The 23,052-nt window shown below is 35.1% G+C and overlaps 5 protein-coding genes across 8 annotated transcripts; 1 reads left to right on the top strand and 4 right to left on the bottom strand.

Annotated features, from left to right (window-relative positions):
* Positions 1–1,474: 1,474 nt before the first annotated feature.
* LOC133670143 (probable xyloglucan endotransglucosylase/hydrolase protein 23) lies at positions 1,475–2,804 on the bottom strand. The gene is made up of 3 exons (XM_062090633.1): positions 2,438–2,804; positions 2,161–2,354; positions 1,475–2,054 (listed from the first exon to the last, which is right to left on the bottom strand). The coding sequence occupies exons 1-3, from the start codon at positions 2,786–2,788 to the stop codon at positions 1,643–1,645; spliced, it is 957 nt and encodes a 318-aa protein (XP_061946617.1). The 5' UTR covers positions 2,789–2,804; the 3' UTR covers positions 1,475–1,642.
* A 2,473-nt stretch (positions 2,805–5,277) lies between these two features.
* LOC133669266 (ADP-ribosylation factor) lies at positions 5,278–8,158 on the bottom strand. Of its 2 annotated transcripts, XM_062089333.1 has the most exons (7): positions 7,999–8,158; positions 7,442–7,605; positions 7,275–7,345; positions 5,999–6,118; positions 5,797–5,915; positions 5,623–5,704; positions 5,278–5,532 (listed from the first exon to the last, which is right to left on the bottom strand). In XM_062089333.1, the coding sequence occupies exons 2-7, from the start codon at positions 7,587–7,589 to the stop codon at positions 5,527–5,529; spliced, it is 546 nt and encodes a 181-aa protein (XP_061945317.1). In that variant the 5' UTR covers positions 7,590–7,605; positions 7,999–8,158; the 3' UTR covers positions 5,278–5,526. The 2 variants fall into 2 exon arrangements, with proteins under 2 accessions (XP_061945317.1, XP_061945316.1); XM_062089332.1 differs by lacking the exon at positions 5,278–5,532 and having other exon boundaries at positions 5,611–5,704.
* On the bottom strand, positions 5,278–13,399 carry LOC133669265 (ADP-ribosylation factor). Of its 3 annotated transcripts, none has more exons than XM_062089330.1 (7): positions 13,250–13,399; positions 12,563–12,726; positions 12,400–12,470; positions 10,040–10,159; positions 9,836–9,954; positions 9,662–9,743; positions 5,278–5,532 (listed from the first exon to the last, which is right to left on the bottom strand). In XM_062089330.1, the coding sequence occupies exons 2-7, from the start codon at positions 12,708–12,710 to the stop codon at positions 5,527–5,529; spliced, it is 546 nt and encodes a 181-aa protein (XP_061945314.1). In that variant the 5' UTR covers positions 12,711–12,726; positions 13,250–13,399; the 3' UTR covers positions 5,278–5,526. The 3 variants fall into 3 exon arrangements, with proteins under 3 accessions (XP_061945314.1, XP_061945315.1, XP_061945313.1); XM_062089331.1 differs by lacking the exon at positions 5,278–5,532 and adding an exon at positions 9,310–9,572; XM_062089329.1 differs by lacking the exon at positions 5,278–5,532 and having other exon boundaries at positions 9,635–9,743.
* Positions 13,400–17,496: 4,097 nt separating this feature from the next.
* On the top strand, positions 17,497–20,566 carry LOC133669381 (pentatricopeptide repeat-containing protein At1g56690, mitochondrial-like). The gene has a single exon (XM_062089486.1). It carries the CDS (start codon positions 17,673–17,675, stop codon positions 19,782–19,784), a length of 2,112 nt encoding a protein of 703 aa, XP_061945470.1. The 5' UTR covers positions 17,497–17,672; the 3' UTR covers positions 19,785–20,566.
* A 1,509-nt stretch (positions 20,567–22,075) lies between these two features.
* On the bottom strand, positions 22,076–22,432 carry LOC133669842 (protein NIM1-INTERACTING 3). Its single transcript, XM_062090172.1, has one exon. It carries the CDS (start codon positions 22,430–22,432, stop codon positions 22,076–22,078), a length of 357 nt encoding a protein of 118 aa, XP_061946156.1.
* Positions 22,433–23,052: the final 620 nt, after the last annotated feature.

The following is a 23,052-nucleotide window of genomic DNA, read 5'->3' as shown; positions in this document are numbered from 1 at the left end:
CTCAATGTTTCTCCTCTGTTTTTCCTGTTCTAGCCATCTTCCTCTTGACCAACCCTACCTTGAGTGAAGCCCAAAGCACCCAAGATTTAATCGACAGAGTGTACGTGTCGCCAGATGGAAGAGTACGGTTTCTGCAACAAGGCATTCCATGAAAACATGAAAACCCCTGCAACAGACTATGTTGGCCTCACAGCATTATATAGCAATAGACCTCGCAATAAAATTAAAACGCAAGCAACACCTATGATTATATCGTCCTTCTCGTGAAGAACACAACTAACCCTTCAACGAAGGGTGCTTATATGGCTTGCGAGAGTGCTTGTGGCATGGTGAAGTCGTCCTTCCAGACTGGCTTGCAATATTTTAACAGGAAAGATTATGCTGGTATGCTTAAAGGTTGAACATGATATACCAAGAACACAAGCCAACTGTGAAGCTCGATCGTTTGAGCACACCGCCAACTCCAAATCCTTTGGCTGATAGGAACAGGCAAATGAGGATTCTGATTACCATGGCCTTAGTCACTGGGCATGAAATGCCGCATTGATGTTGTTGTCCTTGCTCTATAATATTATTGTTTGTTGCATGCTAGCAACTCGATCTTCTCTAGTTCAATCTTACACACAAATCGATCTTATGGGTGTAATTTATCCCAGAAAATAATAAAATTTGAACCATTCATTTATTTTGAGTCTTTCTCTTCACGATTTCTTCTCTTTTTGAGTTTGTTTTGGAATTTGATTTAACAACTCACGAACCAAAACCCATATAGCTAGGTGGATCATCGAGTGAGTTCTGAAAACTGTGCTCTGCATTGTGACAGCCCATATCATTGAATAGGATCACAAAATAAGCTTCGATGCTGACTTAATTATTGGTCCAAGCCCATTTTCCTAGCTCACACCAACTCTCTCTTACCAAACCCTCATTTTCTGAAGTTTAGTCATTTGCTTCACGACAAAAAAAAAAAAAAAACGTTTTCATTTGTTTATTTTTATATTTTAAAAGTGTTTTTCAAGTAATTATTTTTTAATTTTTTTAAAATAATATATTATTTTTATTTGCTAATTTTTATTTGCTATATAAAAAATAATTTTTTTTAAAAAAATAATATAATATTATTTTAATATATTTTCGAACAGAAGTTTTTTTGAAAAATAACTACTTCCATATTCCAATCATCCCGTTGCAGTTTAACCTAAACCATTAAACTTGAGATTTCAATTAAGAAGATATTGCGGTAGTTGTTGTTTTTCAAATTTATTTAAAAATACATCAAAATAATATATTTTTTAAAAAATATTTTTAACATTAGAATTACCTGAAAACACTAAAAAGATAATATAAAACAAAGAAAAAATATAAATTTTTTTTTAAAAAAATATTTTTAAAATACAAAAATAAACAGACTCATTGTTCATAGCTAACTAGATGTTTTAACGAGAAAAAAAAAATTAATATACAATGTTGGGGATAATATAATATAACTTGTTTAATTCAACACATATTATTGGAAAACACTTCAATAAAAAATCGTACATTCATACATACATTGATCTCTAATTTGCATGAGGAAAAAAAATAATGAAAGAATTTAAGTATTATAATCCATGTCCTGCTGTGTGACTGTATCTCCTTCCTTTTAAGAAGTGTTGCATTCTGGCGGAAGTCCTTGAGGAAACCTCTTAGCGTCTGTGCAGTAATTGTATATCATGTAGTTTTTTTTGACCCATTCTAGCCTCTCTTGACTTGTTGAACCAAGCTCTTCTGAAAGCCAAGCGTTGGTGGCGGAGGAGGCTGTAGCAGCGGAGGAATTTGTACCACAAGAAGATGCACCATTGGACCAGACGCAAGCATCCTTAGCATTGAAGTTCTTATAGGAGGCAGTGAAAGGAGCTTTTGACCAATCAGTCTTCACTAAGCCACCTCTTGTAGCCCAGTCATCTGCATTCCATAAACTAGAGTAAATTCTCATTGGCTGATTCTTTGGGAATGGAACACCTCTTGATTCCATGTTCTTGAATTCTCTAATAGGGGTGCCATCTACAGAGAAACTGGTACAAAAGAGAAGAAAATATTACAAGAAATCATTAATTTGGAACTCTAAATTAGCCTGGTAACTATGGATTTAGTTATGGGAGGTAGGAGTGGCTAACTTACATGATTCTTTGTGGGTTCCAAAGGATGGAGTAGGTGTGGAAATCAGTAGTTGGATCAAACCAGAGGTAAAATTGTTGCTCCCTGTTGCCTTTGCCTTGGCTAAACACATTGGTATGGAGAATGTAAGGATCGCCACTCAAGTTCCCCAAGAACTCGAAGTCTATCTCATCCCATGTTGACCCTTTTGATGATAACTGAAAACATAAACATACAGATTAATACTAAGCTTAAACTTTCTTAATCGAAACAGTAAGTAATTAATATCAAGAAAACTTACATAATAGGCAGTTACAGTGCCAGCAGAGTTGCCAGGGACAAGCTTGAGTTGCATATCAATCTTTCCAAATAAATACTCGTTCTTGGATTGGAACCCTGAGCCAGAAGCTTTGTCAAGATTGAGAGTAAGAAGCTCACCATTGTTGAGTATCTTAGCACGGCCATCTCCCCATGTAATATCAAAGTTTTGGTAGAAGTTACCAAGAGATGACCCCATCAAAGAACTGACTGTAAAAGAGACCAAGAACATCAATAACATCGGAACACTTGAAGAAGCAAGCAGAAAAGCCATGGATACAATGAAATGCAGTTTAGCAAGTTGTTTGGAAGTGAGGAGATGTGTATTGTGCATGTCTTGGTTGGAATTTATAGTACGAGTTTTGGTAACCTGACGAGTTGTGCATTGAAAGGAAGGAAGTGTGTAGGAAGGTTCATTGCAGCTGTGGCCAGTTGGACAAAGATAGTAATGAATTGAGTGTAATCAATGACATGCACAGACACAAATTATGATACGCGGTTTTGCATGGGAATATTTGATTAAAAAAAAGAAAGATGGAGATTTGGTGACCCCAGATGAGGCCCAGTTTTCTCAATGACATTCACAGACACAAATTATGAAACGCGGTTTTGCATGGGATATTTGATAAAAAAAGATGGAGATTTGGTGACACCAGGTGAGGCCCAGTTTTCTTCCAGCAGCAGTCACCTGGTTGTTGCTTTGTTGGTCCACCACTTCCTATCACCATGCTTTTTTCTTACCTAAACCCACTACCGTCACCATTGAGTCGGTGGTGGTAAGGATTGTGTATGGATTCGTTAGCATCAAAGCTGTTGCTGTGTACACGTAAATGATATTTATTAAACCAGGCTGCTAAGCACGGCAAGTTGACCTTGTAATTTACCGTTCCAAAACCTAGCCCAAGTTAAATTTTATGTTAAATTAAGTTGCTAGATAACTCGGTTAAACTGGATCTAGCTAGTTAATCTAATAAATCCTAATTTTTTTTTATATTTATTTCAAAGTATTAATTAATTAAAAATTATTTCTAAAAATGATTTAATGAAATATTTTATGCAAGAATAGCATTCCCAAAATCTAATATTGAGAGTAAATTCAATTTTATTGCATTCCAAATTTTGCAGAGATATTTCGGAAACATAATAGATTCTAATTTGACCATCGTTGCTGTAAAAGTCCTAAGAGCACACATATCATCCCCATGCAACTCATCTATCCAATTTCTAACAAATACATGGCTTCTGTCCTTGGCCATTCTTTCCTGTTTTCCTCAGTGCTGATGCTCTTCTTGATCCATTCTGCACAATTTGATGTGCAAACCAAAGAACTGCCGCGAAACTCAGGACCATAACCTTTGCATCAAAATTTTCAATGACAGCATCATGTCTCCATCAATAGACCTTGTTGGCCTGACTCATCTGACTATTGGCCTAGCTCTGAAAAGTACGACCGAGACCGGTGTTTATACTCACACTCCTTAATAAAGCTACTACTCCAGAGGTTAGAAAGGTTCTTGGTGAATGTGTAAAGGATTATCAGCTAGTTGTGGAGGGTTTTCAGCAAGCATCTATGGACTATGGCCTTCGCTGGAAAAAATAATTAAAGTATATGATAGCTAAGGAATCAGCAACACCAGCAGCAATATCTGCCTTTGAAAGGGGTATGGCGGTATGCCTCCTGCTTTCTCAGTGAACCCATATTTCTTTTTAATTGAAAGGATTAAGCAGTTGGACATTCTCATTTCCGTGTCTGATTTTGCTGGGATAACAGCTTTGTGTCAGTACAGGCACCTGCTGAAATCCTGACTACTTCGTTAAAATTGCAACAGTGTTAGGGCAATAAAAACTTTTTTGGAGGATGGGATGGATCAGTATCCTTTTTTCACCGCTGTTTACATCTTTTTTTCTCGAGTCATTAATCAACACTACCTTAATTCATGGCTCTACAGATTTATATAGAAATCATTCATGTCAAGTTGTCAAACTCCACATCTCATCTGCTATAATGCTATAGTCCTTTACATGCAGTCTCTCCTACAATCATTTTCACCTAAGATGAACAAGAAAATGATTCCAGGCTTTCAACTCCTGCTCATTTCCTAGGACTTCTTTAGCAGTCACATTCTCTTTATCAGTGCAGGCTGAACTAACCGTTGAACCAACTCTGGAACACCGATAGCGCAACCGATCCAGAATTTATAGAAATCCTTAATTAGTGAGTTTATGACTATGAAAATGTGAGTATATGACTGAAGATTGTTGTGCAAGTATTTCTGAAGGTATCTACAGGAAATTACAAAGGACTACTGAAAGCATGTGAATCGACAGCACTGAAGTATCTATCCGTTTTGCCGAAGCAGCTTCACCTTTGCTGCTTTGCCCCCTCCAGACCAATGGATGAGTGTGAGATTGTCTTTGCACTTCGATATTTTTATTTAATTAGATTATCTCGATTTTTATATTTATTATTCTTTGTTAAATTTATTTTTCAATTAGATTTTATTTTTAAATTAAATAGAATGGTCTTTCTATTTTATTCTTAAATAAAATAAAATTGATTGAATATAAATAATACATCTAAGTTTAAACCATAGTAACAAACTTATTTTTATTTTATGACAAGTGATAGCAAACTTATTTTTGTAATAAGCGATATCCACCGTAAAATGACAATGAATCTCCATCAAATCTTTTTTTTTCTTTTTTCTTCCAAGTTTGTTTTTCAATTAGTAGCTTCCTTCTGTACACTCAAAAATTTGACCGGCCCGCAGAACTACATTACTTGAGAGATTGCAATGAAGCCAGCCATTGAAAGAAGCACAATTCTTGAAAAACTCCACTAGCATAAAACTTGAATCAAGATACATTATGTTAAAAACTGTGAATCATGAATTATTTTAAAACCTATAGGGATAATTTGTCAATTTCTATTACAGTAACAATATCTTACACAACCAAACATACATTCTCTTGACAATTACAGGATTAAAAATCTGAACACCAAACAACCTAGCACGATTCCCAATTTGAAGTAGACTGCTATCCAAAAAGCTGCAGAAATCGATCCATCTCTTAAGCCTGCCACGATTCAGCAGACAATGTTATATCCAAGAAAACACAAAGATTTTTTTATCATTATGTCTTACAAAACACGAGTTAGGACCTTACCTTGCTAGCAATGTTGTTGGAGAGCCAGTCTAGTCCCTCGTAGAGACCTTCACCAGAAGTGGCACAGGTGCTCTGGATATACCTGCAATAAACATACAGCTCAGATGACATCCACGGGATATTTGCATGGCAGCAAACTATCCACAAATTGGCGATGGAGATGTTATCAATTACCAGTGGCGTTGACGGAGTGAATGAAGACCAAGCTTATCTGTAATTTCAGCAGCATTCATAGCATTTGGAAGATCTTGCTTGTTTGCAAACACAAGTAGCACAGCATCCCTCAATTCATCCTATTCAAACAATAAATTTCCATTATTAAAAAGCATAAAGCCACAATAGCAAAAGTAAGAAGTGAGTTAAAGCTTATGACTACCTCATTCAACATCCGGTGCAGCTCATCCCTAGCTTCAACCACACGGTCACGATCATTGCTATCAACCACAAAGATGAGCCCTTGAGTGTTTTGGAAATAATGCCTCCACAATGGTCGGATCTGTGCAAATTAGAAAAGCAATTTGAGAAAAAATAATCCTTATACCAAACATGAGATATGATATGAGTACAAGATATTGTATTCTGACAGCAGAAGTTGAGTAGGTGACCCTGTTCATAAACTGGCAATTCTAAGTTCATGCTTCCAACAACTAGAGCTAAAATTAAATCCTTATTTGATCAGCATAAAAGAAAAGACTCCAAACCATGACAGAGAGACTGGCAACTCAATTATTCAACATCAAACAGTTTCTTAAACATCTGTAAGGATGCTATCACGGTCTGTGCAAACACAAATAAATGCATAGGGAAACATTTAAGCACTATCATTAGTGATTGTGCAAAGTGAAGACCAGATACTCTCAGAAAGGCAAAGGAAAAATTGAGACAAGGTGGCTTTTAGTAATGTAGCTTCTGAATTCGTTCATGACAAGCATATTGATTTTTGTTGCTTATAAATGCATAAGAGTAATATATAAGCATACCCATTTATGAATGCAATTATATAATTTATCATAATGCTATATAATTTATGATAATGCACGCCACAGCTGGGATGTCCTTTCCTCACAAAGATAAAGGAAAAAACTGAAAGACAAGGTGGCTTCAGTAGTGTAGCTTATGAATATGTTATGTGCTGGTGGAGGACCAACTAACCAGCACAAGACCGTCCATAAGCACAAGCATCAGCGAAAACTTCAACCACTCACAGCAACAAACAATGAAATATCCACCATATCATGGGATAGTCATTCCTCCTCATAGGTTATGTTTTTGTTGCATGCTAAAGACAAGCATCTAATCAGCACAAGACCATTCATAAGCACATATATAACCAAAGACAAACTTAGACAGCAAAGGTGTGTGCATGTTTTGTTACTTGAGCACGATTCACACTAAGTAGCTAAATCCATGTAGCTTATGTTTTTTTTATGTTCTGATGAAGCAATACCTAATCACCACAAGACCTTCCATAGCACAATTTACAACCAAAGACACCAAGTACAAACATAAATGCACATCATGTCAGGATAAGTCAATGATTAAAGCTGAAATATTAATGAATCAGCAACTCAAAAAGATAAAAATTAAATAGTTTTCCTAATGCCACCATTATATTCAAAGTTCTCATCACAGTATAGCAGAAGTTTCCATACCTTGTCCTGACCACCTACATCCCAGACAGTGAAGCTTATGTTCTTGTATTCCACAGTCTCCACGTTAAACCCTATAATGAAATCCACATATAAGCATCCCTTACCCAAACCAAACAAATTCAGAACTAAAACAACCCTAAAATACCAGTAATATTTCGAGAACATACCAATTGTTGGAATGGTGGTGACAATCTCTCCGAGCTTGAGCTTGTACAAGATGGTGGTCTTACCAGCAGCGTCAAGACCCACCATCAGAATTCGCATTTCTTTCTTGGCAAACAGACGGCTAAAAAGTTTGGTGAATGAGAGCCCCATCTTTCCTTGTTCTCAGCTGCATCAAAAACAAATCAGTAAATCAAAAACTCCAAATCCAGACTTATATAAAAGAAAAATCATATAAAAATCAACAGATCCAAAAGATCCAAACTTTAACACATTAAAAACCCCATTCCTTTCAATTCCTTCACTTTCCTTCCATTATTTCATACTAAACCCAAGTTCTATAGATTCATGATCTCCCTTATGCTGATAACGATTAACAAAACAAGCATAAGGGTCGTCAAAAGATTCAACAAACATCCCAAAACAGATCTAATCTATCACGGGTCAGATCTATGAACCCTTTAAAACAAAAACAAAAAAACAAACTTTAGAACCAAAATAAGACCAATCAAGATCTACAGTAATAACACCAACAATATATATAGAGAGAGAGACGACTTACAGAACGAAGACGAAGAGAGAGGGCAGGATCTACTAAGAAGATGTGCAGAGATGGGAGATGAAAGAAATGAGAAAGAGAAGGGGATATTTATCTATGCGCGTATAGAATCTAGCCATGGACGTGAGTTAACGCCGTTATTGACTTAATGACGTTAGTGTCAAAGTGAGATTCAGTTTCTGGACCGTACTCTTATTTTGGGACGGTGGATTTATTATATTTCTAATTACTAGTTTCATTTATTATTTAATTTGGCAGAAATATTAAATTTTACCATTGTGTTTGTGTGCATTATCTATTTTTATTAATGTATTTTAAATTTAATTAATTAATTTTTGTGATATCTTCGATTACTTAGCAGCTAACTTCTATCGATTTTGAATATTAAATTGGTAAGAAAAAAAGAAAAGAAAGAAAGGAAAATGTTCGTTGATACCTCTACCCATGATTATAGAACAACCTGACTTGAAGTAAGATTTTGGTCACGAGTAAGTAGTATTAATTGAAACTTCTGACTAATAAAAAAAATTAAATTAAGATTTAGAAAAATTATTTTTTATATTAAAAATAAAATTGAAAAAGGTATAAAAACAGTGCGGCATCAAGAAAATAATAATAATAAAAATAAATAAAAAAAGGAAGGAAAAGTCATATTATGCTTAAGAAGAGATGAAAGAGTAAATTAGCCTAGAAAAGATGGGATTCTCTTCTCTTCCGGCAACTGCAAACAAAAGGGAAGATAGGAAAATTCTAAACACCTAATTAAAAATCAGAGAAGCAGAATAATCAAAGCAGAGGGGTTGCATGGTCACGATAACAAGGAAGAAATTGAGATTTGAAGACTTGAATAATATCTTAAAGGGGTTCTAGATCTACTTCAGCAATTTCTTGCAATTTGAATAGCATTTCAAGAAGAAATCATGAATTTTAGATTAGAAATTTAGAAGAAATACAAATCAACTCTGAATTGATTTAGATTAGGTTATGCTGGACATTAAATCTATTGGAATTGATTAAAAAAAAACATAGAATCGTTAATAACCCAAGTACGGAGCTGGCCGGCCAAATAGGAAAAGTTAGGCTCATGATGTAGAGAGGCACAGACTGAAATTTCTCTTAGAAGCCGGTTCTTTCCATTTTACTTTTCCTGGTGCCATGAACAGAATCAAGATGTAAATACATGTGTCTGAAGACTGGCTAGCTGTCAGCACGGGAGATGTACATGCATTCGGTCAAAGTTTCACAGCATTATTGTAATTTAAAATGGCAGCCGCCGGAACCAAGCAATGGCTGGTCAATGAAAGAATCATCCTCTACAAAAGCCCCAGTAGCATAAAACTTGAATCAAGATACATCATGTTAAAAACTGTGAATCATGAATTATTTTAGTATCTATTAGGGATAACTTGCCAATTTCTATTACAGTAACAATATCTTACAAAACCAAACAAATACATTCTTCTCTTAACAATCTCACAGGATAAGGAATCCTTGAACACCAAACAACCTAACAATGTCTCCCAAATTGAAGCAGAATCCTGCCCAAAAAGCTGCAGAAATCGACCCATCTCTTAAGCCTGCCACGATTCAGCAGACAAAGTTACATCCAACAAAACCCGAAGACTTTTTATCATTATTTCTTACAAGGCACGTGTTAGGACCCTACCTTGCTAGCAATGTTGTTGGAGAGCCAGTCTAGTCCCTCATAGAGACCTTCACCAGAAGTGGCACAGGTGCTCTGGATATACCTGCAATAAACACACAGCTCAGATGACATCCCCGGGATATTTACATGGCAGCAAACTATCCACAAATTGGCGATGGAGATGTTATCAATTACCAGTGGCGTTGACGGAGTGAATGAAGACCAAGCTTATCTGTAATTTCAGCAGCATTCATAGCATTTGGAAGATCTTGCTTGTTTGCAAACACAAGTAGCACAGCATCCCTCAATTCATCCTATTCAAACAATAAATTTCCATTATTAAAAAGCATAAAGCCACAATAGCAAAAGTAAGAAGTGAGAGTTAAAGCTTATGACTACCTCATTCAACATCCGGTGCAGCTCATCCCTAGCTTCAACCACACGGTCACGATCATTGCTATCAACCACAAAGATGAGCCCTTGAGTGTTTTGGAAATAATGCCTCCACAATGGTCGGATCTGTGCAAATTAGAAAAGTAAATTGAAAACAATTCCTTTACCATAAAAAATGTAACATGATAAAAATGAAATGCCCAAAATATTTAGGATAGAACGATGGAAAATGTCTCCTGGGTGACAGACAGCACATGAGCAGGTTGCTTTTTATATACATGATTCCAATTCAACTTTAATTACACCCTTAATTGATCAGCATAAATGATAACACAGCCAAATTCAATGTAAGCACAAGTACAAGCATTGCACGAAATATAATCATATGCATTAACAGCAGGACAGTGGATATAAGATTTATGATGTACACCGCACTGTTGAAAGCTTTCCTCACAAAGACAGGAGAACTGAAAGATAAGTTGGGTTCATTAATGTAGCTTACGAATATGTTATGTGCTGGTGGAATTCAACTAGCCAGCACAAGACCGTCGATAAGCACACAAATAACCAAAACTTCAACCACACAACATTTACAACCACAGACAACAAAACATCTGCCATATCATGGGTTGTCATTCCTCATTCCAACAAGAGGACAAACCATGAAAGACAAGATGGCTCTACTCAATATAGCTTATGTATTTGTTGTGTGCAAATGACAAAGCATCTAATCAAATTCAACTTTAACTACATCCTTGATTGATCAGCATAAAAAAAATGCAACCAAAATCCACCTATGCACAAATACATGCATTGCACAAAATATAATCATAAGCATTAACAACATGACATTGGATATAAGATTTATGATGTACACTGCACCATCGAAAGCTTTCCTCACAAAGACAGGAGAACTGAAAGACAAGATGGGTACATTAATGTAGCTTACGAATATGTTATGTGCTGGTGGAATTCAACTAACCAGCACAAGACCGTCGATAAGCACATAAACAACCAAAACTTCAACAACACATCATTTACAACCACAGACAACAAAACACCTGCCATATCATGGGTTGTCATTACTCATTCCAACAAGAGGAAAAACCATGAAAGACAAGATGGCTCTACTCAATATAGCTTATGTATTTGTTGTTGGCAAATAACAAGCATCTAATCAAATTCAACTTTAACTACATCCTAGATTATCAGCATAAGAAAAATGCAACCGAATTCCACCTATGCACAAATACATGCATTGCACGAAATATAATCATACACATTAACAACATGAAAGTGGCTATAAGATTTATGATGTAAACCGCACCGTTGAAAGCTTTCCTCACAAAGACAGGAGAACTGAAAGACAAGATGGGTTCATTAATGTAGCTTACGAATATGTTATGTGCTGGTGGAATTCAACTAACCAGCACAAGACCGTCGATAAGCACATAAACAACCAAAACTTCAACAACACATCATTTACAACCACAGACAACAAAACACCTGCCATATCATGGGTTGTCATTACTCATTCCAACAAGAGGAAAAACCATGAAAGACAAGATGGCTCTACTCAATATAGCTTATGTATTTGTTGTGTGCAAATGACAAAGCATCTAATCAAATTCAACTTTAACTACATCCTTGATTGATCAGCATAAAAAAATGCAACCAAATTCCACCAATGAACAAATACATGCATTGCACGAAATATAATCACACGCATTAACAACATGACATTGGATATAAGATTTATGATGTACACCGCACCATTGAAAGCTTTCCTCACAAAGACAGGAGAACTGAAAGACAAGGTGGGTTCATTGATGTAGCTTACGAATATGTTATGTGCTGGTGGAATTCAACGAGCCAGCACAAGACCGTCGATAAGCACATAAACAACCAATACTTCAACAACACATCATTTACAACCAGACAGCAAACGCTTGCTCATTCCAACAAGAGGAAAATCCATGAAAGAAAAGATGACTCTACTCAACATACATATTTGTTGTGTGCTAATGGAAACGTAGACTACAAAGGCATGTATAAGTGTGCATCTGCAACTACTAGTAAAATTTCAGCAACACAATTGTTAGCTTCTCCTTTCATACAGAAAAAGGAAAATGGCAACATTAACCCATGTAGCTTATGATTTGATTATGTGCTGATGGAGCCAATCTAATCAGTACAGGACAGGCACATTTACAGCAAGAGACAAGCACAAACACTTTGATACATATAGACAACAATTTGATAAATTTTAATAATATCAATGACACATATGGACAACAATTCGACAAATTTTCCTAATATTGTCATTATAGCCAAAGTTCTCATTACAATCTACAACATGTACATACCTTGTCCTGGCCACCAACATCCCAGACAGTGAAGCTTATGTTCTTGTATTCTACAGTCTCCACATTAAACCCTAAATAGAAACAGACAATTAAGCAAACAATACAAGAGTGCACGATAAATTCAGTACTGAGATAACTATAAGGTACTGGTAAATTTCCATACCAATTGTAGGAATAGTGGTGACAATCTCTCCAAGCTTGAGCTTGTACAAGATGGTAGTCTTACCAGCAGCATCAAGACCCACCATGAGAATTCTCATTTCTTTCTTGGCAAAAAGACGGCTAAAAAGCTTAGTGAATGAAAGCCCCATCTTTCCTAAATCAAGCCTGCATCAAAATCCCAACAATCAATCTTCAAAAAAAGATGCCTTTGATCACGTCAATCAATCAAAATAAACAATACATGCAAGCAAGCAAGATCTTAACCAACATTTACAAACACAAGCAAAAACTTTTCTTTTTCATACTGTTTCACAAACAACATGTTCAACCTATCAGAGAATTAAAAAAAACCAGTAAATCAAGAGATCCAAGCTTATATACATGATAAAGTCTTCTTTTCAATTCCTTTATTTTCATTTCAATACTTCACACCAAACCCGAATTTTATTGATTCATGAAATCTCTTAAATCAACACCAGCAAAGAAAACAAGAAAAAGGGTCATATAAAAACTCAACAAACACACAAAAAACAGATCTAATCTAACATGGGTCAGATCTATGTACCATTTTTAAGAAAGAAAAAACAGCCTATACAACCAAAACAAGACTAATCTGACCAAAGCCCAGATCAAGATCTACAATAACGATATCAAAATCAATAGGAACAGAGGGATGGCGATGGCTTACAGAGAAAGTGAGGGAGGGAGGGAGGGAGAGGGCAGGGTCTACAGAGAAGAGAAGCTGCCCAGAGTAAGAAATGAAGGAAATGGAACAGATACGGGCTCTATTTATCGATCTTAGCTTGATGGAAGCGATGAGTTAACGGCGTAGTGATTTAACGAGGTTAGGGTAAAAATTGATATTCAATTTGTAGACCCCACATTTTTTAGTTGATTTTCGAAGGACCGTTTATTTTCGTGTTACATGCAGATTTTTAAAGTGATTTTTTTAAAAAATATTTTTTATAATTTTGATGTAATGTATTAGAAACAAAAAAAATCTAAAAAATTAATTAAAAAATTAAGAAAAAGACATTATGCGTTGTAAAATATCACAACAAAAGAAGTATCGAAGAAAAAAAACCGAAAAGAAAGGCATATTGGAAGGTGGCAAATATGTGTGGCTAATTAGAAGATTAAGGTACTGTTTATATTTGTTTTTAGATTATATTTAAAAGTGTATAATATTGATATTTTATTTTAATAGTTTTAATGTTTTGATATTAAAAATAAAAAATAAAAAAAATATTTTCAAATAAAAAATATTTGTAAGTCGTTACCAAACACGTATTGAATAGCCATTCTCATCTTCCTGTTGGTTGCCTCACTATACTTAATTGATTCTGTCTCACGACGACTTGGCTTTCTCAACATCTCAGCCAACGAAAGATACATTTATTTACACTTGAGGGTCTAGCTGCTGTGGTCAATCGTGTGACTTGTTCCGTCCTCGTCTCGGGTCCGACCCTTTATATGTACGCCTGTCACCCCCGCGGTGCCTAACCTGTCCCTGGACTTGCAGGATATCCAGTGGGTCATGGGGAATAGTCATGGTACGCGCAAGCTGACCCGGACACCCCACGTGAAAAAAAAAGAGACATTCATTTGCGTAGCTTAACCAATGAGATAGGTTGCTTTGCACCGCCTAAAAAGGTCAATTTTTTTAAAAAAAATTTAATATAATTTGTATGTTTTGAATTATTTTGATGTACTGATATCAAAAATAATTTTTAAAAAATAAAAAAAATTATTAGCATATATTTTAACACGAAAAATTATTTGAAAAGCAACTGCTACCACACTGTCAAACACATTCTAATAGATTTTTGTATGGAGTGTTTGGATGAGAGGTAATTTATGTTTTTTTTAAGTAAAAAATATGTTTTTTTAACTTTTAAAAATATGATTTATGTTTAAAAGGTATTGTATCTTTTTAAAAAAACCATCACACCTTCAAGCGAAATATATTCTAAATCATAATTGTAAACTCTCTCAAAATTGATCTCTAAATATATATATATATATATATATATATATATATATATATATATATATATATGAGTTATTAGATAACTCAGGAGTGTTTAAGTTCTTCAATTTTATTAAAATAAGTTTATTTTGTTTTTTATGTTGATTTAACTAAGTTTAAATTAGATTTGATTAGATTAACTGAGTTTAATTAAATTAATATTTAATTTAATTTAATTAAAAATCTAAAACGAGCCAAGTTTTAAAAATTTTAAAGTTAAAAGACTTGAGGAAAGCACTGGAGCTTTCCTCGTGCCTTTTACTTTTCCCTTATTAATATATGTTATATTATTATATTATATTATAGAACTGTCTTCTTTTTTTTAATTTTTTTTTAATGATTTTTTTTTGTTTGATTTAGTTTGTTAATGTTAATTTTTATTTATTTAGTTATTAGTCTTTCATGATACGAATCTCGGGTTTGATGGGTTAACCAGGTTTGACGAACTAACCCGGATTTTTTTTCTTTTTAATTAGTTTTTTTAGTTTAATTTAGTTTGTTAATGTTAAATTTCTTTCTATTTAATTATCAGACTTCCATGACACGTATCCTAGATTTGACGAGTTAACTTGATTTGATGGGTTAACCCGGTTAATTCTAGGTAAACCCGTCAATTTTTTTCCTATTTAATTATCAAATTTTCATAACACGAATTTCAGATTTGACGGTTTAACTTAATAATATATATTGCTTGTAAAAAAAAATCAACATTTCCTCACTGCTGCTGCTGATGATGATGATATTGAAGTCCATAACCTTACGATTGGGTCTAAAATCACTTTGAATTTTTATTTTTATTTTGATGTATTCAGATTCTACATATCTAAAATTTTATTTTAAAAAAATAATTAATATCATATTTTCAAATACCGTCAACTCGGTAAAAAAGAGATGTACACTACAGAATCAAGTGAGTATTGATAGAATGAACATCATAACATTTTTCATATCAGATCTGCAATGAAAGACACTGCTCTGCAAGTTGGGATGGGATCCAGTGCATAGAAGCAGCTGACACGACTACAGCCTCCAAAGCGCCGTCGATGGCTTACTCTTCCTTCACCGCATACTCCATTTGATTTCTTTCGCCGATATTGATCGGCAGCCAACAAGGATGATACCTCCATGCAACCTATCTAATTACTCTCTAGAGACTTTTGACAGTGGCACCAACCGGAAGTATGGCGCAGCCTTTGATAGAGAAGATTTTGCACTGTTCTTGAAATTGTAAACATGGCAACAATAGTAAGTTGGATTGCCCTTCTAATAAGGAATCTTCTCTAAGAACTACAAGCAATTCTCCTGTACACACCTCCAGGAAAATTCATTATCTTTCGCCTTCTTGAGAAGAATGAGAAACGAAGGTACTGCTGCCTAATCTTTTGCCATTTTCTGCTATGATTGTCACTGAAATTGGATGAGTTAGGAAGCCACTAGTCGTATATAGCAAGCACAGCAACTATTGATAATCACTTTAATAGTGAATAATTGATCACTGAATCGTGAGTTATGCTGTGGGGTCAAATTAAGTTTTTTTAATATAAAAAAAAATAATATCTATATATTGCTAATATATTTTATAGTAAAAAAAATTTAAATAATATAGAGTTATTTTGATATAACTTAATCAACTTAATAATTTCAAATATAACTTGGACAACTTAACTATAAAAAATTTCAAACTGACATTATTTGTAATATTTCACATCGGTGAATAAGGGTTTGGTAGTTGACCTTATTAGTAGTGTTTATTGCTAACATGTTGTACATGTTTTGGGGCGTTAGGCTTAGAAGTGGACTCACGTCTCTAGGAACAAAACCGTGAGGGCTGTAAGGTCCAAAGCGGATAATATACAGTATATTGGGTCAGGCTGTTACATCATTTTTTTAATATTTAGATAATATTATATTGGATCAACTTAAGTTAACCTATTAAATCCGTAGTTCTAGTTATGAGATTATGATAATCTTATAAAAAATAAATTATAAAAGTAGAATTCCTAATCAATCTAATATTAAAAGATAAAATTAAAAAATAACAAAAAATAACTTAAATCAACTTGGATTAACCTGTTAAATTCACAATTTATAATATCCATGTAAATTCAAGATTAAAAAAAGTAATTAAAAAAAGAAAAGAAAAAACAAAAGCAAAAGAAATAAAAATAAATCAAAATACCATTCCGTGAAACAATGTTTCGTGAGAAGATAAATGATGAATTCACCTTTTATTATCTTTTATTTAATATGTGTAAAACTTACAAAAACCATTATTATTTCTTGTTCATTTTATTTTATTTTCGGGCAGCTTTGGTTCGGGTCCGTTGGCTAAGGACAGGTTACATTCCATTAATCATGGGTCCAACACTCTTTATATTAAACCCTTATTATTTCTAATTTTTTTTCCAATAATTTTTTTTATCATTCTACACTTAACTTAATGAAAATTAAATTCATTTCTCAAATAATTTTATTAAGTATATTTCTCACACTTAAATAATTCTTATAAAAGTTAACTATAATATTTTAAAACTTAAATAGATTTGACAAATTAACCCGAGATCCAATAAAATCACAGTTTACACTAATTCGAGTTGAAAATAAAATAAAAAAAAACTCAATTGATCCAATTAAAAATTAAGATTAAGATGATGACTCAATAGAATGTAGTTTGATCTAGTTAAATTTTGTTGATTTTTTTATTAAATTTTTTATTAAAATAATATTATTTTAATTTATTTAGATTAGTTTCGTAATATGTGTCTTTTCCTAAGTTTATTCCTAGGTGTTTTCTTAAAACTATTTTTAACTAGAAAATTAAAATTTTTAAAATTAAGAAAAAATTAACCATAAAAACTACTTTTAAATCATTTCTAGGCCATCTAAAAAACCATTTCCCCGTAAATTTTACTTTACTTTCCTACGACAGGTCACTCAGACACCACTTGTCATCTTTAGTTACACTACACGAGTAACTAACACTTTATCCCATTTTTTCCCACTGTTTTCGGCTTCCGGGCATCATCAAAATCTAAACTTCAACTGTTTCTGCCATCTGGGTACTTTAGCTTTTTGTTTATCAATGCGGTTCCGTTTGATTCCAAATAGAAGTTATTTTTCAAGCTCTGCTGCAATAACCCAATGTCAAATTTCCTATTTTGCACGTCTTGGCCAAATAGAAAGAGCTCGAAATATATTTGATGATTTACAAAGCAAAACAGTTACTTCTTGGAATGCAATTGTGGCTGGTTACTTTCATAACAAACGGCCAGGTGAAGCCCAGAAACTGTTTGATAAAATGCCTGAGAGAAATACGATTTCTTGGAATGGTTTGGTTTCCGGGTACGTTAAGAATGGAATGATTTCTGAAGCGAGAAAAGTGTTTGATAAAATGCCTGAGAGGAATGTGGTTTCATGGACCTCGATGGTTAGAGGGTATGTGCAAGAGGGATTGATAAATGAGGCTGAATTATTGTTTTGGAGAATGCCGGAAAAAAATGTCGTTTCTTGGACTGTGATGTTGGGCGGTTTGATTGAAGATGGACGTGTTGACGAGGCTAGACGGCTTTTTGATATGATTCCAGTGAAGGATGTTGTTGCTAGCACTAATATGATTGGTGGATTGTGTTCGGAAGGAAGGTTGAGCGAGGCAAGAGAAATTTTTGACGAGATGCCTCAAAGGAATGTGGTTGCTTGGACTAGTATGATTAGTGGGTATGCAATGAATAATAAGGTGGATGTGGCTAGGAAGTTGTTTGAAGTAATGCCGGATAAGAATGAGGTGACATGGACAGCAATGTTGAAGGGGTATACGAGGAGTGGTAGGATTAATGAGGCTGCTGAACTTTTTAAGGCAATGCCTGTTAAACCAGTTGCTGCTTGTAATGAGATGATCATGGGGTTTGGATTGAATGGGGAGGTGGGGAAAGCGAGGTGGGTGTTTGATCAAATGAAGGAGAAGGATGATGGGACATGGAGTGCGTTGATCAAGATTTATGAGAGAAAAGGATTTGAATTGGAAGCGCTTGCTTTATTTAGTTTGATGCAAAGGGAAGGGGTCAGGCCAAATTTCCCATCCATCATAAGTATTCTTTCCGTTTGTGGTAGCTTGGCAAGTCTTGATCATGGTAGACAGGTTCATTCACAGTTGGTAAGATCCCACTTTGATTTAGACATATACGTCTCTTCAGTTTTGATCACGATGTATATCAAGTGTGGTGATCTTGTGACAGGAAAAAGGGTGTTTGATAGGTTCTCTTCAAAGGATATTGTCATGTGGAATTCCATTATTGCTGGTTATGCGCAGCATGGTTTTGGAGAGAAAGCCTTGGAAGTTTTCCATGAGATGTTCTCTTCAGGTGCTGCACCTGATGAAATTACCTTTATTGGAGTTCTCTCAGCTTGTGGTTACACCGGGAAGGTTAAAGAAGGGCTTGAAATTTTTGAGTCAATGAAATCAAAATATCAAGTGGATCAAAAAACTGAACATTATGCTTGCATGGTTGATCTGCTTGGCCGAGCAGGGAAGCTAAATGAGGCAATGAATTTGATTGAAAATATGCCTGTGGAAGCAGATGCTATTGTTTGGGGTGCTTTATTAAGTGCATGCAGAACCCATAAGAATTTGGATTTGGCTGAAATTGCGGCAAAGAAACTTCTACAGCTTGAGCCTAGCAGTGCTGGGCCTTACATCCTGCTATCAAACCTCTATGCATCCCAAAGCAGATGGAAAGATGTTGCAGAACTGAGAAAAACAATGAGAGCAAGGAATGTGAGCAAATCACCTGGCTGTAGTTGGATTGAAGTGGACAATAAAGTGCACATGTTCACTGGGGGAGGCAGCGCAAGCCATCCTGAGCATGAAATGATAATGAAAAAGTTGGAAAAATTAGGTGCATCTTTAAGGGAAGCTGGATATTGTCCTGATGGTAGTTTTGTGATGCATGATGTAGATGAAGAAGATAAAGTGCACAGCTTACGGCACCACAGTGAGAAAATGGCTGTTGCATATGGACTTCTGAAAGTGCCAGTAGGGAAGCCTATTCGTGTGATGAAAAATCTCCGAGTCTGTGGGGATTGCCATTCGGCAATTAAATTAATAGCTCAAGTAACTGGGAGAGAGATTATTTTGAGGGATGCTAATAGATTCCATCACTTCAAGGATGGCTTGTGTTCTTGCAGAGACTTCTGGTAATTACAAGCACCTTATTAATGGATTGATGCCAACTTTGGTCGTGGTTTTTGAAGCCAAAATCAGGATAGAAACCTTTCATGGGCTCCTCCTTCAGAGATTTTGGTGCCAAAAGATGTTGTATGGAGCAATCCTGCATTCAGATGATTATACCAGCAATCATTTGAATGCTGATGACTAAACTAGCAGCATTCTGACAGGAGTTCTTAAAAGCCATTATGAAGTCCAGGTACGTAGAGGTACGTAGTCATACATACATTTTCTCCAGAAGAGCAGAAAATTGAAGGGAAAAACAATTTCAGAAGTTTTGCGTGTTAATTATCAAGGCTACAGATTTTGATGCTTTGGTGCATCTTTTGGATGTCTGTGCCTACCTCCTCATATTTGCAGTATTCGGTACATAAAGAACTGTCCTCCAATTAGCGCAATCAATACTTTTAACACTGGAAGTTTGCAAGAAATAGAGTGGACAAGCAGCCGCAAAGGATTAAAAAGTAGAAGTCTTACAGTTAGTTCTGGAGTATGGCTTGTAGAGGGAGAAACTTCCAGCTTTCCATACATGCTAAATCCTTACGTTAACGGTCTAACTAAGAAGTTTTGCTTGGTTTAAGTTTTTTTTTTTGTATATATAAAATGTTTGAGTTATTCCAACCAATTCAAGTAACGAGATTCAAGGATTTTACATTTCCATTATCCTATGTACGAACATCTTCTGACGCTTCTGCAGGTATTAAACACACTCTGTCTCTAGATCCATGAAATGACAGGAGTAAAATTTGATCCGAGGTGCTTGGGATACAAAGTATTGTTGATTGACATTCATAGGGAAAGAAAGTGGTCATATGTCTGGTATGAATTTTGAATGTCTTTGTTTTAACTTTGAAATGTTCTTTGGTGCAATGGCATAACGGAGTGAATTTTGCTATTGAGCCAGAATAATAGAAATGCATTGCATGAAAACACAATTTTGCAGGATTTATGAATGCTTGATCTTTTATCAGGAGTGTAATCTGACCATCTGAGATTTTTACTGTTAGGTGAAATTAATTCATAATCCATCTTTTAATATCGTTGATAACCTTGAATATGAAAGATTCATCAATATAAAAATGCAAAATTAAAGCCCATCCAACTGAGCATACATGCAACCTTGTACTCAGCACAAACTTTTATGCTTGTTTTTCCTTTCTTCTTCCATTTTGTAGTGTGTTTTCAACAAACTTTTATGACTTTTGTTAATTGATCAGCTCCTGCCTTTTTATTGCAAAGTGACTTTGGTTGCATATTTCTACAGCCCTGGTCCAATATTCATAGAAAAATATGTCATCCAAGTGGGGACCTGGACCTGTTGTAGCTTGTGATGCCTTTTAAATTGGTCCAATGAAGATGACTGAAATGAATCAACTAGGATGCTTCCTTTCAAAGTTGCTATAAACAAGTGGTTGATTACATAACGTCATAGTACTGCGTCATTCAAGAATGTTTTTTCCTTTTGCACAATAGTTACTCAGTTGTCTTCTCTGACAAGTGTCTTTGTTGTTCCTGTTGGGCTCTGTGATATCTGAAACTGTACCTGTTATTGGCTAAGCACTTTGATCCTCTAATCTTTGGAATTGCTGATGAATGAGGAGCATGACTTTTCAAAGCAAGTAATAGTAATATGATGAGACAAGTATCTAGGAAACACTGAGCATCATTTTGGCTGCCCCAGCACAAAAGAAAAGGGTGCTTTAAGCAACTGGCATGAATTATTGGTGGCCACTGTGCCGGTGGGCAAGAGAAGCATCATAAACTAATGTTTCATATCTCTTCCTGGTTCAAATTTTGTTTTCAAAGCTTTGACAAGCTGTAAAGCCTGCAGCCATTTCCACAAAGTTCTTCCAAATTTCCAAAGGTACTGCCCATAGAGTTGCAGGCTACCAAACTAGGCCTTGTTTTTGGTGGAAGGAGGTATGTACTTCTAAAGTATCTCGGACTCGTACAAGAATACAAAAACACCACATGAGCTCTCATCGATCGAGGATAAAAGTTTTCATCGATCAAGTGTTAACATGGCCTAGCGTTGCCACTTCAAAGAGTGAAGTTAGAAGTGATCCCACTACTTGGAAAATATCGGAAGGAAAAAAAAATCTTAATTATTTCGTAGAGCCAAATAAACAAGAGAGGCAGGACAAAATATTTGTGATAATTCAGCACAGCATTAATGCTAACAATCTAAAAGCTTGACCATCTTCTCACCATGAAAAAGAAAAAGAAAAAGAAGAAGAAAAGGAAAAGGCCGCCCACCCTTATCTCTACAATGAAAGCTTTAGGTCCAAGTCAGTGCCTTCTTCTCCCTTATCCTTCTTCTCTTCATGCTTTCTCTTGGAAGGACCAGCTACCTGACCACTACTATCCTTGCCATCCTCCGAGAAATCTTCTGGCTGAAATGATGGATTCCAACGCACAATGACTCTCTCTTCTTCCGCTTTCTTGATCTCCTCTCTCTCTTTAAATATTCCATTTGAGTTTCTTCTTATATGATCATGCATTTCTTTGTTGCGTCTCAGCAAGGCAAAGAACTTCTCCATCTTCTCTTCATCTTCATCTTCTTTCTCTCTTTCTTGTTCTGCAATACACTCCATCTTCCTCTTCTTTGTCTCCCTCTCCATGCCTTGCTAGCTTTAGCTATTTCCTCAAACAGAAACAGAAACAAAAACAAAAACAAAAACAAAGACAGAAGCGTACGTAAGCAATAGACAATAGAGCATATCTTAGCACACAAGCAAGTAGGCTATCCAAACCACATTAATTCTACACTTATAGCTAGTGACGAGTGCGCCAACGACTAGAAACCGTGTGAGTTGACTCGATGGGGTACTGCGCGTATCATAAGAAATCTATGACAGAAATGGGCTTGGGGCTTCATATAACATTACAATAACAAACTAACCTTAAACGGAAATAGGTCTGTAACAGTTCGAAGTACTCTATTCACACATTCATTATGCGCGGCAGATTGGAGCTTTGTTATTTTATAATTTATTATTATTATTTTGGTCCCTAGCTTTTTTTTCCCAACCATGGAGTCTTTTAATTGCAAAATTAATACCCAATTGCTAAATATTTTTTTGGATAAGAACAAAATTGAAAGGAGACGGACCAACTTAGAAAAAGCCCTCGAAATAGATGGTAAGTTTAAAGTTGGTGTGAAGGGTCCAATTTAATCCTCTAATTTACAGACCTGGATCTTTTTGACCCCTTATGTTTTTCTAAATTTTATTTTGTTACA

This window comes from Populus nigra, chromosome 12, assembly GCF_951802175.1.
Source record: "Populus nigra chromosome 12, ddPopNigr1.1, whole genome shotgun sequence".
In the NCBI taxonomy this organism is placed as follows: domain Eukaryota; kingdom Viridiplantae; phylum Streptophyta; class Magnoliopsida; order Malpighiales; family Salicaceae; genus Populus; species Populus nigra.
The sequence above is the reverse complement of the archived record's forward strand: the minus strand, read 5'-3'. Positions and strand labels throughout refer to the sequence as shown.